This window comes from Neoarius graeffei, chromosome 18 (assembly GCF_027579695.1).
Source record: "Neoarius graeffei isolate fNeoGra1 chromosome 18, fNeoGra1.pri, whole genome shotgun sequence".
Classification (NCBI taxonomy): Eukaryota; Metazoa; Chordata; class Actinopteri; order Siluriformes; family Ariidae; genus Neoarius; species Neoarius graeffei.
In genome coordinates, this window is record NC_083586.1 from 7,498,608 (window position 1) to 7,517,864 (window position 19,257).

At 41.3% G+C, this 19,257-nt stretch overlaps 2 protein-coding genes across 2 annotated transcripts; one reads left to right on the forward strand and one right to left on the reverse strand.

The window, feature by feature from the left end:
* The first annotated feature begins 4,602 nt into the window (after nt 1-4,602).
* LOC132866579 (uncharacterized) lies at nt 4,603-14,790 on the forward strand. Its single transcript, XM_060899392.1, has 5 exons — nt 4,603-4,634; nt 13,191-13,319; nt 13,771-13,911; nt 14,007-14,121; nt 14,413-14,790. Exons 1-5 carry the CDS (start codon nt 4,608-4,610, stop codon nt 14,628-14,630), a joined length of 630 nt encoding a protein of 209 aa, XP_060755375.1. The 5' UTR covers nt 4,603-4,607; the 3' UTR covers nt 14,631-14,790.
* Nucleotides 14,791-15,359: 569 nt separating this feature from the next.
* LOC132866610 (uncharacterized) lies at nt 15,360-18,996 on the reverse strand. Its single transcript, XM_060899405.1, has 6 exons — nt 17,918-18,996; nt 17,307-17,352; nt 16,652-16,743; nt 16,431-16,541; nt 15,738-15,978; nt 15,360-15,479 (listed from the first exon to the last, which is right to left on the reverse strand). Exons 1-6 carry the CDS (start codon nt 18,007-18,009, stop codon nt 15,360-15,362), a joined length of 702 nt encoding a protein of 233 aa, XP_060755388.1. The 5' UTR covers nt 18,010-18,996.
* Nucleotides 18,997-19,257: the final 261 nt, after the last annotated feature.

The window sequence follows — 19,257 nt, forward strand, 5'->3', positions numbered from 1 at the left end:
TAAGAGTCTCCATCTGGCAGGTCCTTAGGCATAGTGTTTTGCTAAACTGGGATTATGGATGCTGTGACACCCCCCACACACACACATTCACTTGGCTTTGTTGACGGTGGAGTAGTCGGTTACTTTATGTCCCAGGACTTTGTCTGTGTTACCTTCTGCCTCTCCCTTTTAGGTATGCTTTCATAGTTAGTCTTGCCAGAGTCCCTGCTTGTGCTCAGTGCAAAATGTACACTGTTCTTAACCATTAGGTGACACTGTGCATACAACCTGTGTTTCCCCCAAACCCCCAATCTCTCCCTCTGTCTCTCTGTTGAGTTACATGTCAATCCTGAGACAGCAGTGATGTGGACCACTTCTACTCTTCTGACCTGCCAATCCATCCTGATGTCCTGCGTCTGGCTGGAGTCTCATTACATTGCTCCTGTGGAGGATGGCCCCATAAGGACAGTCAAAAGTCACACTTGGAAGATGGCTCCAGACACTTACAGTTTTACAATGATAGCTGAAGACTAGAATTGCCATGATAACTTGCAGACTGCAGTAGTCATGAATGGTTTTGCACTCAAGTCTCCATCAATGAATAGTCAATAACTTCAACAAAATAGACTTCACGTTAAAATGATGATGAATTTTCTGGTTATACAGTTGTATTTTGTGATTATATAGGACAAAGTTATCAAAACAAGTTATTTATAATCATGCTCTCTTATCACTCAGATGAGGCTGGGATCCCTTTTGAGTCTAGTTCCTCTCAAAGTTTCTTTCTCAGATCATCTGAGAGAGTGTTTCCTTGCCACTGTCACCACAAGCTTGCTCATCAGGGATAGATAAATCAATTTATTAGGGATAAAATTAGCACAAGTCTTTAATTTTGTGTGAAGCTGCTTTACCACAATGTATGTTGTTAAAAGTGCCATACAAATAAACATGACTATACCCAGAAAAACAAGGCAAAAACATTCATCACTTTAATGCAAACATCTGTACCCCTGTTCATTCATGCAGTTATCTATCAGCCAATCATGGTGGAGCACAATCCCAAAAAATCATGCAGATCCAGGTCAACAGCTCCAGTTAATGTTCATATCAAACACCTGAATGAGCAAAAAAATATGATCTGTGACTAACTGTGGCATGGTTGTTGGGGCCAGATGGGCTTGTTGAGTATTTTAGAAACTCCTGATCTCCTGGGCATTTCACACACAGCAGTCTGTAGACTTTACACAGAATGATGTTTTTAAAAATCCATCCATTATCTCTAACCACTTATCCTGTGCAGGGTCACAGGCAAGCTGGAGCCTATCCCAGCTGACTATGGGCAAGAGGCAGGGTACACCCTGGACAAGTCACCAGATCATAATTGGGCTAATGCAAAGACAAACAACCATTCACACCTACAGTCAATTTAGACCCACCAATTAGCCTAACCTGCATGTCTTTGGACTGTGAAGGAAACCAGCAAACCCAGAGGAAACCCACACAGACACAGGGAGAACCCAGAACCTTCTTGCTGTGAGGCGACAGTGCTAACCACCGTGCCACCCCTATGGTGCAAAAAATAAATTAATTTAAAAAAATTGAGTGAGCGATAGGTCTAGGAGTGTAAATGCCTTGTTGATAAGAGAGGTCAGAGGGAAATGGCCATATCTGCCAGGAGAGATATAGTAGTTAATATCTGAACCTTGAGATGGATGGGCTACAGCTGATCACATTGAGTTCCACTTCTGTCAATCAAGAACAGGACTCTGAGGCTATATTGAATATAGACTCACAGAAACTGTACAGTCTTCAACAGTGTGTGCCCAAACTAACTTCATATTTCTGTCCTTGGCTGAAAGGATGGGACCTGATGTAGTCTTCTGCTGTTGTGGCTCATCCACCTCAAAGTTTGATGTGTTGTGCATTCGCAGATGTCTTTCTGCTCATCAATTCTGTTTCTGCTTGGTCTTTTCATTCCCTTCTGATGTTTCGTCATCAAGATGTTTTCATACCATCTGCTCACAGGATGTTTTTTGTTGTTTTTCACACCATTCTGTGTAAACTCCAGGGACTGTTGTGTGTGAACTTCCCAGGAGATCAACAGTTCCTGAAACACTCAAACCAGAACCTGGTACATGCCAAGTCACAGCAATCTTGACCTTTAACTGCATGAATTTATGCATTGTGCTGCTGCCACATGATTGGCTGATTGGCTAACTGCATAATTGCAGGTGTAAAGGTGTTCCTGTTAAAGTGGTCAGTGAGTCGAATATACCCCAAAGCCAAACACTGATTCTCTAGAATCTCTAGAAGTGTGTGTGCATCTTCACACACAATTTTTTAATCCACTGGTTGGTGGACCTTATTCATTTACAAGGGAGTGAAATTGGTGCGTACTGTATGTGACATACTTTTCATTGCAATGCCAGATTGTCTCTAACTAGGACTGATTGAGACCATGATTGTCATCTACCATCAGGACTTCATCAATAAGAGTAAGTAATATTTTATATACCACTCACATGTATTAGATCTACAGTATACCTACAGTGGTGCTTGAAAGTTTATGAACCCTTTAGAATTTTCTATATCTCATCTCATATCATCTCATCTCATCATCTCTAGCTGCTTTATCCTGTTCTACAGGGTCACAGGCAAGCTGGAGCCTATCCCAGCTGACTATGGGCAAAAGGCGGGGTACACCCTGGACAAGTTGCCAGGTCATCACAGGGCTGACACATAGAGAGAAACAACCATTCACACTCACATTCACACCTACGGTCAATTTAGAGTCACCAGTTAACCTAACCTGCATGTCTTTGGACTGTGGGGGAAACCGGAGCACCCGGAGGAAACCCACGCGGACACCATGCAAACTCCGCAAAGAAAGGCCCTCGCCGGCCACGGGGCTCGAACCTGGACCTTCTTGCTGTGAGGCGACAGCGCTAACCACTACACCACCGTGCCACCCACTTTTCTATATTTCTGCATAAATATGAACTAAAACATCAGATTTTCACATAATTCCTAAATGTAGATAAACAGAACCCAGTTAAACAAATGAAACAAAATTATTATACTTGGTCATTTATTTATTGAGAAAAATGATCCAATATTACATATCTGTGAGTGGCAAAAGTATGTGAACCTCCAGCATTAGCAGTTAATTTGAAGGTGAAATTAGTCAGGTGTTTGTCATCCCATTGATTGAAATCAGGTGTGAGTGGGCACCCTGTTTTATTTAAAGAACAGGGATCTATCAAAGCCTGATCTTCAGAACACATGTTTGTGGAAGTGCATCATGGCATGAACAAAGGAGATTTCTGTGGACCTCAGAAAAAGTGTTGTTGATGCTCATCAGGCAGGAAAAGGTTACAAAACCATCTCTAAGGACTTTGGACTCCACCAATCCATAGTCAAACAGATTGTGGACAAATGGAGGAAATTCAAGAACATTGTACCCCTCCCCAGGAGTGGTCAACCAACAAAGATCACTCCAAGAGCAAGGCGTGTAATAGTCGGTGAGGTCACAAAGGACCCCAGGATGTCTAAGCAACTATGGTTAAAGAAGAATAAAGTTAATACTTTGGAATGGCCAAGTCAAAGTCCTGACCTTAATCCAATCGAAATGTTGTGGAAGGACCTGAAGCGAGCAGTTCATGTGAGGAAACCCACCAACATACCAGAGTTGAAGCTGTTTTGTACAGATGAATGAGCTAAAATTCCTTCAAGCTGGTGTGCAGGACTGATCAACAGTTACCAGAAATGTTTCATTTCAGTTATTGCTGCACAATGGGGTCACACCAGATACTGAAAGCAAATGTTCACATACTTTTGCCACTCACATATATGTAATATTGGATCATTTTCCTCAATAAATGACCAAGCATATTATTTTTGTCTCATTTGTTTAACTTTGTTCTCTTTATCTACTTTTAGAACTTGTGTGAAAATTTGATGTTTTAGGTCATATTTATGCAGTAATATAGACAATTCTAAAGGGTTCACAAACTTTCAAACACCACTGTATGGCCCCCACTCACCAGTGGAACTGTTGACAGTCAACATTGGCTCAAACATGTATGGGAGCACAGGATCTCATATCAAGTATATTGCCCAATTTAAGTCGACAGATTTGAAAAATCCAGAAGTATGAAGGTAGGATAGTGCCATATAGCCAAAGAAGAGCAGACTATGATTTGCACTTGTAAAACCCGTAATTCGCAACTTGTGAATGCGCATCTCAGAGTTTGTAAGTGTAACTTCAGATCCACACATCTGCAAAAAGCAAACTGCCAAGCATATTTCACAACTTGTGAAAGCGCATCTTCAAATTTGCACTTGTAACTTCAGATCTGCAAAGCTGCACAACAGGATTTGCATGTGCAGGTTCCTATTTGCTCGCTCAGTTGCGTCATCCTTCTCACGTGATTTTTGGCACAATTTACTCGGATGGAGATTTGAAGGAAACGATTTGCACGCAGAGACCAGGAATGCCTGTTCTACCACTTTTGTCCAGGAGGTGGCAGTGTGGTTATTGGCCATGCAAAGTCGTATATAGGGAATAATATCTCAATAAACGGCTCTGTGGCCATGAATCTTGGTCTGCGACACGGCGCCACGAAAGCATGGAGGGAAGAGGTGTTCAACAACGTGTAAGTAACATTATGGTTTAAATGTCTTATAGTTAACTATTGCCGCTTTTCCACTACAAACGCAGCTGAGCCGAGTCGAGCTGAGTCGGGCTGAGCGGGGCTGTTGGAGTTGCATTTCGACTACAACCGCGCTGAACCGTGCTGGCTGGAAGTGGGTGGACACATTGGGTGGAGTTAGCGAAAGTGGGTGGACGTCATGTGATGTCGTTAAGCAGCGCAAACAGTGACATCAGTGACAGTGGCGGAACAAGTCAGAGCCGGGCCGGGGGCGGGGCAAGTGACCGGGCCCTTTATTAAAGCTTATCATAACATCATTTTAGGCTACAAAATGTCCGCAACTGCGGTGTTTACCAATTTCAACACTACCGGGTGCAACTATGTTATTTAGTACATCAAGTCCTTCAAACGAACATGTAACTCAGAAACAAAAAACATTAGGATACTGTACATGGCTCATAATAAAACATCAATAGCCTATACTGCGCACATTATTTGAAGGGCATACGAATGAGCGCTCAGAGGTTGCAACGGTGACAGGAAGAGTCAGAAATAAAAGGAGGGTGGTGCAAACCTCACTGAATGCACTGTGTTTACCAATTTCAACACTCCGGGGTGCAACTATGTTATTTTGTACATTAAGTCCTTCAAACGAACATGTAACTCAGAAACAAAAAAAACATTCGGCGACATACTGTACATGGCTCATAATAAAACATCAATAGCCTACTGCGTGCATTATTTGAAGGGCATACGGCGAGCCTTGCGCTCCGCGAACTCGTCCACGATGCTCTGTATGTCACTGATTCAGTGATCTTTTAAGCGGTAGTCTCACGACCCGAATAGTAAACAATAAACATGGAGGACATGGAGTCGTTAGTGTTGCTGGTCTTGGTGCTGTGGCTTGTTGTCACCGACAACGCGGACAGATACTGGCAAGAGCGTATAGATGAGGCGAGGCGCATAAGGCTTCAGAAATTCTCGTAATTCATAATTATTCTCCTTCCGGGTTTGCGGTGTTTACAGATCCCAGCGCGCTCGCGGGGCGTGTGTGGGCATGTGAGGACACTCCTCCTCACCAATCAGTGCACAGGGGAGTGTCTGCTCACGCCCCCAACCTCAGTCGGCACGGTTTGGCTCGCTTCAGCCCTACTCCAAAACGGTGCGAGTTTTAGGGGCTAAGCAGGGCTGAAATGAGCTGAGTCGTGCTGGTTTTTGGTAGTCGAAACGCGAGCCGTGTCGGGCTGAAGTGAGCTGAAGCGAGCTGAAGTGAGCTGAAAAAGGGTAGTGGAAAAGGGCCATAACTCTGTAATATACACGGTTAGTGAAATTATCCTATTTGAGGTAATGTGCACGTAAAAGCAGCCTTGAAGAATGAGGTAATTAGGCTATCTTGACAGGCTAAGTTGGCTAACTATATTGTAATACACATGTAGTAACATTTACAGTTCGCGAAATTATCCTAATAGAGCAAATGTGCGAGCGATACAGCTTGAAGAGTATAGGTAGTTATCCTGAGAAGCTACGTTAGCTAACTGTATATAATTGTGCTTGTAACATACGTGTAGTAGGCTAACGTTTCACATCAGTGGCGGGCTTACCATCAGGAGCATCGTGACGATTCCCACATATGTCGATGGGCAACATTAGATTGCGAATATCCAAGTTAGCTAATCAGTCCCTCCAGGATTGCGTTGGCCTTTTTGTGATTTTTGCGGCCTAAAATATCTTGTTTCGCGGCACTCTTTAAAAATGCAGTGAATGTTGTAATGTGTATAGGCATACGGGAGCAAGTGAAAGTTTAAGTATGTGGAAACATTTAAATTCCGTCAGTCATTACGTTTTTCACGTTTCTTTTCCAAACAGGTCAGTATACGGGATGCAGCACAGAACCTCCTCTCTGTCTTGCAACCTATTGTCCAGCAATTGCCAGATGAACCTGTGGGAACATCTCAACCACAAAGTAACCTAACTGCAGGGCAACAGCCTACAGTTCATCAGGAAATGACCAGGTTTGACCTTTGAAAATCATATTAACCAAAATAAACTGTTCAACAAATGAGGAGGAAATAAACACCATCCACTTTGTGCACATGCACCTGTCCCTATCTTGTAATACTCAGTGGTAATATTTGTGGCATTGGTAATTGCTGACTAATTGCTGGTGATTGCTGACCTTGTATTTTTGACTTGTGCTTTTCTGATACTAACTCAGCTGAACTTTGAATACTCAAATTTACACCCTTGATATTTTATCATGTGAAAGTTGTCACAGTCAGTAAAATGGGAGCTGCAGTGCTTCAACACATGAATTGAATAGAAATATCAATGACTATACTACAGCTGCAAAAAATGGTTTCTTAAGTCAACAAAATGACTGAATGTCTTTTTTTTCAGGTCATTTCCTGGATTGTTCCAGAGAGGTCAAAGAGGTAGAAAGAGGCCATATGTTGGAGTAAGGCAAAATGTCTCGGTCTCCAAGACATGCTCTTTTATTTTTTACCTGCTTCCAAAGACCATGAGCCGCACACCACAGCCGTCTGATGAAGTATCCTATTTGATGTCAGGGCTTGGCCGGAGGAATGTTTCTATGTCAGAGGACAGTGACCATACCCAGGTACAAACTAATTTACAGCTGATCTTATATTAGCATTTCGGCCTGTATCAGATCTGTCTTGAGCTTAAGTTTTATCTTCTCTTAGATCACATCACTTCTAACCCAAGAGTTTCCCAAAATGGGGAATTTAACTGGGGGATGGCTCCTCTACAAAGCCTCAGGTAGCATTTACTGAACTAGACCTCACGTTATACAAATAAGATTAAAATTATTATGAAAGAGTAATATAAATCTGTGTGTGTGTTCTTTTTGTATAGGAGGCACTGGACAACAAGCTAAGCTTGCTTCCACCCGAAGCAGAGGGGTACTCTGCCAGACAGTTAAAAATTGCTTCTAACAATGGCAAAAACACACTATTCACTATGCCTCTGCAAGAAGAACTTGATACAACTCCCCTCCCACAAGATGACAGTTTCTTTTCAAAAATGCCGAAAAGTGACTGTAAAAAATGTGGGTCAAGCATGCCGGTGCATGTTCTGCTAGTCCACCTGGAGAAATGTCAAGGGACACTACAGGTTCACTATTTTACTAACAAACCTATAATGATGATAAATATCTGTACTTTTGTGTTCAGCACATTAATAGGCCTGCTATTTACAACACAGTAGCCTATACAGTTGTTGACAAGGTTCATGATGAGGTGTAAATGACTTCTTGAATTTTTCTGGTGTACTTTTTAACGTTATGAATGAAATTATGTTAAATACTAACAAATATATTAATAATATAACTGTACTGCTTAGGTTATCACTACACTTATCAAGTACATTAAGTAATTTTTCCCGTAGAGGTTGTCTTTCAATAATGATGTCCCTTTTAAAGTGAAAATTCTCTCTTTGATTGTATTTCTGGAATGTAGTAATGCACAGTATGTGTTAATAGTTTCAATTTCCTTCAAAATCCAGGACTCTGAAGCATGTGATGAGATCCCAGAGGACAATGCAACATGTCCAGTGTGTTCATGTGTATTCTCCTCTGCCACAATTGAAATGCATGCCAGCATGTGTGGTGAGAGGTAAGTACTTTGATTTATTCAGTCAGTTTAGAAATGACTAAAGTTATGTACAATAGTCCATCCAAAAATAATCGAAAAGAGTTGTGTAACATACATGGTTGTCATTATTGTTACTGTGTATATCACAGAAAAATCTGATCATCAGAAACATGTGTCACACTCATGGACTTCCTTGACCACTCTCTGGACATTTGTGTTTTGGCCACTAGATGTCGCCCTTGTGGGCTAGCCTCATGTGATGTTACCTTTCCTATTGTGTCCTTGGTTGATTACTCTCACCTGCACCCTGTTACTCTGGTCATGTGCCTGCCTTGCCACCCATTAGCCATTTTGTATTTAAGCCATGTGTTTCATTCAGTCGTTGCTGAGTCATCGAGGAGAACACAGTAAGGAACTCTCTCTTGTTTTCACTGGTTTCCTTGTTCTGAAGTACCTATGCCCTGTTCTGCCTATGTTTTGCCTTATGGATCTTCTGTGCTTTTTGTGGACTGAAATCACCTTTTGGATTACCTGTTAAACTTACCTCGTGGAATATTTCTGTTTGGATTTTCTGTGTTTTTTGTGAACTGGATTTGCCTATTCTTTTCCTGTTGACCCGCTGTGCGAACTGGAATTATCTGTTTGAGAAACTGAGCTTTTGCCTTGAGTTACTATTGGAATAAACCCATGCACTAAAGACTTTCCTTAGCCTGCTATTGAGTCATACCATTCTCAGCTCAGTAGACTGGTGGGTTGTCCACAGATTACCACCTGGGAAACCTGGGTTCTAAGAACCGAGTGTAACAACATGGATATTATCTACATTTATAATCAATCTTTTACTTCTGTAGGGTAACACTTTTATTTTAAGTTCGTTTCTTAGACAAGGATATTTTTTTAAGCTTGTTACCTTGTTAACAGTTTCGGTGAGAATCTCCCGCCTTCTTCAGAAACAGTCACCAGATGTCGAGTGGTGACGTGCCTTATCAGCTGATGTTGCGTGCAGCTGTTTCTGAAGAAGGCGGGAGATTCTCGCCGAAACAGTTAACAAGGTAACAAGCTTAAAAAAATATCCTTGTCTAAGAAACGAACTTAAAATATTTGTAATAGTTAGACATAATGAACATCCACTACGTATTAAAAATAAGTTATGGAGAAGATTGTGCCAAAGAGGTACGCTACCTGGAAAAGCTAGGAAAAAAATTGGCTCGACAAAGAAACCATCTCCGCTTCAATCTCCGCTGCCGAGACGAAGGCGTCATTCCAGCAAGCCTCTACATAAAAAATCCGATACCAACAAGAAACGCGGAAAGGACCATCGAAAGAGCGCGAATGACTCTGGTAAGAGAAAGAATCAGATGCACGACTAACAAAATCAACAATTTAAACACAGAAATAGCACAAAGAAAACAAGAATTCAAACGCCAGTTCAAATTCAGCAGTGACATGGAAAAAAATATGGAAGAACATCTGAATGCAATACAAGAACAAGAGTTTTCAAAAACAAAAACACGCCATATTAAAAAACTGAACAGACTTATCAATAAGAAACAAAATAAATGCAAGGACAAGCAAACAAACGAAAAATGGATTTGCAACCTGTCTAAACACACACTAACAACAGCAGAACGCACTATACTCTCACGGGGACTAAACTATGCCATCACACCAAATAAAATCCCGCATGAAGAATTCATATTAGCCACGGAACTAGCGTGCAACATGATACAGGACCAAGGACAGAAAGCCGCATTAAGGAACGAAATAGCAGGCATCCTCACCTCAGCTAAACCGCCACCCAGAAACATAACCAAACAGGAAATGGAAGCCATCAGAACACTCACAAAGAACAAGAAAATAACAATATTACCGGCTGATAAAGGGAGGACCACGGTTATCATGGACACTAATCAATATGAAAAACAAATGAATGAAATGCTCACGGACCCAAACACATATGAAGTATTAAAAAAAGACCCGACGGAGGAAAAGAAAAGAAGACTAAAGCTATTACTCAAACCGTTACTGGATGACAACAAAATCGATAAACAAACATACAACCACCTCATCCCCACAGCAAACATCACCCCCCGGATATACGGCACACCGAAAATTCATAAACCCGGAGCACCACTAAGACCCATAGTAGACAGTATAGGATCAGTTACTTACAACCTTTCCAAGACGCTGGCAGACATAATCAAACCACTCCTCGGACTTACGAAATACCACTGCAAAAACTCAAAACAACTGGCGAAAGAATTAAAGGAAATCAAGATAAAAAAGGATGAAATGTTTGTATCGCATGACGTCATATCCCTCTTTACAAAAACACCGGTCACAAACACTCTCAACATAGTAGAAAACTGGTTAAAAGCAGACAGAACCCTGAAAAAACGCACAAAACTTACAGTACAGGACATAACAAAACTATTACATTTCATTTCCACTTCCACATTTTTCCAATTTAGAGGCATAATCTATAGACAAAAAGAGGGATTTGCAATGGGGGACCCGCTATCTGCCACTCTATGTAACTTTTTTATGGAGGATCTGGAAACCCGAGCCATAGAAACAGCACCGGATGACTGCAAACCTATCTTCTGGAAAAGATACGTTGATGACATTCTTGAAATAACCAAAACAGGCCACACACAACAACTCACGGATCATTTAAACTCCATAGACAAGACAGGCAACATCAAATTCACACACGAAGAGGAAACGGACAAGACAATAGCTTTTTTGGACTTAAAAATACACCACACAGAAGAAGGGAACATTAGAATTACAACATACAGAAAACCTACACACACCGACCAATATCTTCTCTGGACATCTGAACATCCCATCGCACACAAAATGTCAGTAATCAGAACACTATACGACCGAGCACAGAATATCACGGAGGAGAAAGACAGACAGGAGGAGGAACAACACATCCAACAGGCATTAAAAAACTGCCAATATCCACCGTGGGCAATTCGGAAAGGGAAATTACAGACACAAATAAAAGAAAATAAACAAACAAGAAAAAACACAGAAAAAACAAACCGGGGCTTTGTCACACTACCGTACATAAAAGGAGTCACAGAACGCATCCAACGATCCATGAGGAAATACCACATCAACACCCTGGTCAAACCATACAAGAACCTCCGACAGCTGCTAGTTCACCCCAAAGACAAAATACAACTGGACAATAAATGCAGCGTCATATATGAAATCCCTTGCCGTTCATGTAATAAAGTCTATATTGGTGAAACGGGCAGATGCTTCCATACTCGAAGGAAAGAACACCAATTAGAATGTGAAAAAGAAACAACAAGAAGACTCACAAGATCCAAAAAAGAAAAAGCACACCAAGAAAACCTAAAATCAGCCATTTCAGACCACTGCAAACGGCAAAATCACATAATGAATTGGGAAGAGGCCAGAGTCATTCGCGCTGAAGAAAATAGATTCCAGCGTTGGATTTTAGAGGCAGTGGAGATACGCAAGCGGGCGCAGAGGACGATGAACCGGGACGAGGGAGCGTATGCACTGTCGCACACCTGGAGCGCCGTCCTGGAGGAGTGACCTGACAGCAGGAGGCGTGGACTACCTGTCAAATTGGGCGGGACGTTCATGCCTCCTGCACGCAACATCAGCTGATAAGGCACGTCACCACTCGACATCTGGTGACTGTTTCTGAAGAAGGCGGGAGATTCTCGCCGAAACTGTTAACAAGGTAACAAGCTTAAAAAAATATCCTTGTCTAAGAAACAAACTTAAAATATTTGTAATAGTTAGACATAATGAACATCCACTACGTAGGGTAACACTTTATTTACATGTGCTACCATAAGAGTGACATGACACTACTTACTGTTTTGGAAAAAGAAACGGGTTTGTGAATGTCAGAATTACATTAATCATTGTGTTGTATTTATACTACTAGGGACATCGATCCATCAGATGGCACAGTTGGAGGTGAGTTGGAGGCCCTAGAAGGTCCATCCAGAAGTTTCTCAGTAGCAGCACCCACTGATTCTACTACAGATGGTATAACAAGATTTGTTAACAAGTGTAATTGGAAAAAATATTTATGGGATACACACATTCAATCTGACTTATTTTTCCTCACTCTACTATTTGAACAGAGTGGCAAGTAGCCTCGGACCCTGCTAAAGCTGCCATACTGTTCAGAGAGGCTCTTCTCAAAACGCATGACTCTGGACCCCCACTTCGTTTAAGGATGGATTTAAGAGAGAGCCCAGAAGACCAGGACAGGACAATTGTTGCATTCTATAAAGCACACCAAAAAAACTGGGCAGGTCCATTGAATTGCAAATTGGAGGGTAAGAATTACACAAACTTAAAAATTATGTGCTCTATTGAATTGAATTGAACACTTCTCATGTCCATCCTAGGGGACACTGCTATTGGAGAGGGGGTGACCCATTTCTTCTTCTCCATCTGCATGCAAAAGCTGATATCAGGCTTTTCTTTGAACTGTGGTGAATATAATTTTATTCTGTGCATTTTTTTTTTTTTTTAAGAATTGTATTCAATGAACAGAATGTTCATCTGTTAAGGTTGGTATATTTGTCATTTTGAATGCAGGAAATGACAATATCACTCAGCTTTTTGAGGGTGAGCCAGACTACTTGGTTCCTTTGCCATCACTGCTCGTTGACAGCGACCTTTTCCAGATGGCCGGAAGGATGCTGGGACATAGTTTTCTCCATGGTGGCCCAGGTTTTGTGGGAATGAGCCAGGCAGTACTACATGTCCTCCTTGGCGGAAGCCCTGACGTGGCAACTGTAACCATAAAGGACTGCCCAGATGTCGACATTCGTGAAACAATCACTTTGGTGTGTTGAGTTGAAATAACTGTTGGCCTTGCATTGTCCAAAACGGTGAACATTTTCCAAATGTCATGCTTGTGTTGTTTCTGTTTTTACAGCTTGATGGAACATCAGAGCTATCAGAACAAGAGAAAGCGCGTGTTCAGAATTTGGCCTTTGCATGGGACCTTCCCAGAGTAACTGAAAATAACCGAAGATGGTTATGTGAAAAAATGCTTCTTCATTCTGTGAGTCTTACTTTGCAGTTACTGTATTACTAGAGAGCAGTACTGTAGATGGAGCAAAAGATTCAATGTGCACTTAGTCTAGGCATTTAACACTTGTGCCTCAATTACAGATTTTTTCCCATTAGGGTTCCTTGGGGAGAAATCTTTCCACATAAAAAGACTGCCATAACAGATAACGAGTTGATTTTTAACCAACATTAGTCCTGTTAACATGTATAAAATATAAATTAATTTTCAGGATTTCAATTCTATTTTAAATGTGTTTTATATGGGTTTTTAATGGAAAAAATAAAATTATTCACAATCACAGCATTTAGCAACAGCATTAAAGTGATGTTCCGTTTCATGGCCATGTCGATAGCTAATTCCTGGAACCTTATTTTATACAAGATGTTATCCATGGACCAAGGACACTGCATTCCTAACATAAAAATATTTCTCATTTTTAAAGGTCATTGGACGCACCACCAGACAAGTGAAGCAACTGCGCAAGGGTCTAAAAGAGACTCATCTCTGGCATCTCATGACAGAAAAACCTGATGTGGTACCCTTAATTTTTCCAAGGGAGAAGGATGCCTCATTGACTTCAGAGGTAAAAAAAAATGCTTAAGTGCCAAGTGCATAGCCTTTAAGGGGAACTCTGGTTGATCTCAGATCTAACTCCTAACCTTCTGAAAATGTTTCAAGGCCATTCTACGTGTAATTACCTGGCCCAGTGCTACAGATGACGACTCTGAAGATGAATGTCCAGTCGAAACTACAAGTCGCATAACAGGATACCTTCGTGAATTTATTGAGAATGGTAGGTGACCAGTTATTTGTAACGTCTAAAGAATATTTTCTATATTTTACTTTGTCATGTAAACATGCTGTGTCAGTTAATGTCTGACTGTTCTCGGTTTACGTCCATGTCCACTCATAATCAGTATTAAGTGTCTTAGTATTAGTATCTTATACCATCCATATACATGCTGCAGCTAATACTGATTATGACTGGACATGGATGTAAACAGAGACCACCCAACTTCAATTTGTTCAAGAATCCATCATTTTGTAACGTATGGTCAACAGACATCTGGTCTTTCACCTGCAGCATCCAGCAATGACCGGAAAGAACTGCTGCGTTTTTGGACTGGATGGGAGGTCTTGCCCCATGAACTCATTGTCGCGATGACTTCATCAAAGTACCCAAGAGCAGCAACTTGTTTTGAAACACTCCATCTTCCCACTCATTACACTGATTTCAGGCAGTTTCAAAAGGACCTAGAGGCGTGCATCAAAACAAGCAACACTGGATTTGGGCTCATATAACAAGTGACACAGGCATAAAGTTATTTTGATTGACTTTCTACAGTATATGCAACCTTTCATGTAATTTCATTCAATTTTTTTAAGGTTTAGGTTCTCTGGAATGACTGTTTTTGTCTTTGTAGAAGCACTGCCTGTTAAGTGTGTCAACATCTAAAAAGTGAAGAAGGGGGAAAAAAAACATTAAAAGCACTGTAAAACATCAGCATGTTTATTTATTTAAGTAACAAAAGTGGACATTAACATTGTGGTAACTACAATATTTTAACTTGCAATCATATTCTGCACCACTTGCAGAGTTGCCAGGTACTGGTCTGTGCCAAAGGACAAAGATGGAGCCGTTGGATTGACCCTTTGTTTCAACTCCTCCATTTGTGCACTGCTCAAAGGGCAAGCAATTGAAGGCACAGTAACCCCAGGGTTTGGATCTGTTCTCAGTCCACTGCTTTCCCAGTCAAGCAGGGGAATGTTTAGCACCTGAAAGTGATATTAAAACAAAGTCATGATCCCATGTGAAACACTTGTTCACTATCTTGGGATAAAATGTATATTTTAAAAAGGTGCAGTCTTCTCCAATCTAAAAAAATCTTTATGTTGGAAAACTGGTTTAGAACAGTACATTATTTCAGTCTCAAGAGCACAGAAACGAGTGTCATAATTTGACTGTGGAACAATACAAAAATCCATTTGCCAGAATGGCAAATTGCACCTTATAGCTGTCTGTGTAGATTCTCATTCATCCAGGTCATCCAGGTCATGGTAGTCAAAGGAGTTAAGTTGTAAGCAACTGGACTTCTTGTTGGAGCTTGAAGACATTTCACCTTTTATCCAAAAGGATTCTTCAGTTCTGGCCTGATGTTGGAAACCAGGAGTTATATCTCACTCCAATTCACACCTTGACGGGTGACTTATGTGACCCTTTGTCATGGAATGAGGGGTGTGGTTTACACCTCCAGTGATCCAGAGATATAACTCCTGGTTTTCAAACATCAGGCCAGAACTGAAGAAGCCTTTTGGATAAAAGGTGAAACTTCAAGCTCCAACAAGAAGTCCAATTGCTTACAACTTAACTCCTTTGAGCACCTTATAGCTACAAAATGATTAACATACCTCTGTACCGAGATGCCACATCTGGTTTGGAGTCAGATTCCCTTCAGTACTCAAAGCATGATTGTCCCAACCTTCAGTGAAAGTGTTCAAGCTGGCTTGTAGGTGAGGAAGGAAGGTGTAGTGACAGCAGAAGAGGTGCACACTATCCGAAATGTCCAGAAGACCATCATCCTCGAGGGAATGGAGGGTGTTGTAGTAGGCACTTGTCACTGACCATACATCTCGCCACAGCCGCTCTATGCTAGGAGTACATAACACATTGACAAGACCAACTCAGTGTCACAAATGATCTGTATGAAAAAGCTTGTCACTGAAATATTTCCATCTCTTGTTGAATTCTTTATCAGTTGGTTAAAGGAGGTCATGTTGGTGCATTATTGGTGTATTATTATATCATACCAGTTCTAATGAGTTACATTAGGCCCAATAAGTTATTAGTTCTGAACTTTCAAAAGTACACGTGTGCCTCTTGCACATTACATAATGTTACACCAGTGTTTCCCATTTATGTTATAAACTGGCAGCGTAGCATTAAATCAATTTAAATCCTGATCCACTTCTAAATCAACTGCAAAGCAAGTTTATTATTGATAAGCAAAGACAATGACAAGAATTTCAATCATTGCATAGGTATATTTACATTTAGTGCATTTAACTAAAGAGACCGTGTTTGAAAGTTATCTTAGAACTTACCGCTGATTGTGCACACTCTTCCCTGCTATGAAGCTGCCTTTCCCTGTGCCTCGGACTGAAAACATCAAACGAGCCACGTCAACGTTTTCCATGCCATGGTCTCCCCGTACCCTAAGAGAGAAATTCACCAATTAGTTGTATTCATATTTTCCAACTTTTCACAACATTGGTATCTATTCAGTCATATCTGTTTCAATGTTTATTTACCAAAAAAGCATTACCTTAATGGAAAGCCAAACTGCTCCACTGCTGCCATGAAGAAGCCCAGGGTGGTTGAGGCTAGGTTATTGGGGGCAGCCCCCAGGTACATGATCTGCACAGAAACATCAATTCACTAATGAGATTTTGCCATGCCTAGCTTTGACACTTATCCTTGATTGATTGATTGATTTGTGCAACAGGCCTCTTGCTACTGTTGCAGACCTGCTGTCTTGCCTTTTCCCATATCACCTGGGTGTGGTTCGAGAGGGGGGTTGGTTTTTAACCATCAGCATAGTAAAAAGTTAGTAAAGTTTAACCAACTAACCAGCAAGACAAAAAACAAATCTCTTCTTCACTGCAACGTCCACAATGAGCATCGGGTAATAAAATTAACTTTCAGGGCTAGGGGTAACAGGACGAGGGAAGTAAGTGTGTGTTACCCTTCCAATGTCAATTTTAGATTGTTTTGTTTAGTATAAATCAAAATCATTCCACAAACCAAAACAACCCGCCATCTTCTCATCTCACCGCCAAACAATCACCTTTTAACCACCACAGCACCATATCACAGTAAAGCACAGATATTTACTGACAACTGTCGGATGTAGTGCAACAAGTAGCCAGACAGCTGAAAGGACAGTGATGAAAATCTGGACATACAGCAAGTTGTTTTACCTTGCGTGAATATCCATCAATACCCCCAAATATGACCATGTTGTACCTGTGTATTAAAAGAGAGGCATGTTTAAAAGACAAACTGTCGAATTAACTCTATACATCACATAACTTCACCTGCATACAAAAATAAAAATATCTTCCACACAGATGTCTGTGTAGATTCTCATTGTTGTTTCACCTTTTATCCCAAAGGCTACTTCAGTTCTGGCCTGATGTTTGGATACCAGGAGTTATGGTTGTTGTGGTCAGAATTATTATCAGAATTGTCAGAACTATCATTCTCTGGATCATGTGACCCCAACGACTCTCACTCCAATTCACACCTTGACGGGTAACTCATGACCCTTTGTCATGGAAATGAGGGGTGTGGTTCACACCTCCAGTGATCCAGAGATATAATTCCTGGTTTTCAAACATCAGGCCAGAACTGAAAAAGCCTTTGGGATAAAAGGTGAACGGTCTTCAAGCTCCAACAAGAAGTCCAGTTGCTTACAACTTAACTTCTTTGACTATCTTCCACACAGTTATGTAAACTCCTTTAGTTCGGTGGTTGTGAATATCACCACTTTTAATTAAACATCAGGCATGATTAAACAAAAAAAACTCACCTGATCAGTTTGTGATTGGTGTCAATGTGCATGAGAAACCTTGGGCTCGGAACAAAGTAGCTCCGTCTCACCACACACCCAAGGTTTATCATGCGGGAATACACACCAAGGGTGTCCACCCTATGCAGTGATGCTCAGATACGATCCCACTGCACTTTGTGTCCTTCTGCCTCCAATGCCCCTTTCATCATGCGGTATCCTGCATGTGGCATCCTGGTTTTAATCTCAGACACAATCCCATCAAGCTGCTCATTTGAGAGGTTGCTGTAGGAGGCCCTAACACTAAGGTTGAACTCCTCCATCCGCTGACGCACTGTTCTGATGGACACCCCAAGTAAATCAGCAATTGTCGGTACAGGGAATGACAACTCCAACAGGCTGCTTATTTGCTCGTCAGAAATGAGTGTCTTTGGGCGCCCTCTTGCACCTTGCTCCATACTCAATGCTGTTACTTTTTCTTGATCAATCTCAGTGTTGATCGCACGGTCCAGTTCATCTATTCCTGCAATTACCTCTGCTGGAATAGTGACTTGACCTGCTATGGCACTGAGAAAAACTCTCTCCTGACAACATACAAACTGCATGAAGTCCATGTCCAGGTGTGGCTGTTGCAGGACATGTTCCAGGCGTGTAAGCAGTCTTTGAAGGACATGACGCAACAGTGCCTGTAAATAAAAGACAATTTTCCATTGTTATTGTACTATACATGAAAGGCACTTAGCAAACATACATAGGTTCTGCATCAGTTACTGCACTTTTATCTCCCTTAACAATGGGATTCTCTTCCTTGATTGGCTGATGGGGTGGCCATTAACGTCGTATAAATGGCCTACCTTTGAAGTAGTCCCCAAAAAAGTAATCACCGTTCCATATCAATGCGCTTATGAATGGTAACAATAACAGTAGTAAAGTACCGGTAGCCAAATAACTATTGACTGACAAATCATGGACAGCGGAGAAAATATCGAAAAACCATAGTCGTATAAACATGTTTATATGTCTAGGGGAAAATGATGTACAAAATAGATTTAAAAATGGTCTCTCCTTATGTCAATTAAGTTCTCTGTTTGAATATCGTTTTTTTCCTGAAAAACAGAAGGGAAAGCCGCCAATAGTCACTGCAGCACTCAGGAAAAAATAATACTGCTCCTCTCCTCTCTCAGTGGAGGCGGATACTCTGTGCAGCCCAAAGACAGGCAGCGCGTTTTAATATACCACAATCCAATGTTGCCCATTGTCATAGGTGTATTTAATTGCTTACTATATTATTGCTGGTGAAGCTGACTGTTTAAATCAGGCTAACTGTCAGGCCACCAGGAGTGGTCCCGATGGTCAGCTCG

Bases quoted from the DNA above. Each gene is read 5' to 3' on its own strand.
- LOC132866579 (XM_060899392.1), top strand. From the start codon at position 4,608: ATGGAGGGAAGAGGTGTTCAACAACGT. The intron at 4,635-13,190 runs GTAAGTAACATT...CTGTTTTTACAG, and splicing joins GAAGAGGTGTTCAACAACGT to CTTGATGGAACATCAGAGCT. The intron at 14,122-14,412 runs GTAGGTGACCAG...TTTCACCTGCAG, and splicing joins TCGTGAATTTATTGAGAATG to CATCCAGCAATGACCGGAAA.
- LOC132866610 (XM_060899405.1), bottom strand. From the start codon at position 18,009: ATGATAAACCTTGGGTGTGTGGTGAGACGGAGCTACTTTGTTCCGAGC. The intron at 16,744-17,306 runs GTAAAACAACTT...GTTTCTGTGCAG, and splicing joins TTGATGGATATTCACGCAAG to ATCATGTACCTGGGGGCTGC. The intron at 15,480-15,737 runs GTATGTTAATCA...TTCCAACATCAG, and splicing joins TGTGGCATCTCGGTACAGAG to GCCAGAACTGAAGAATCCTT.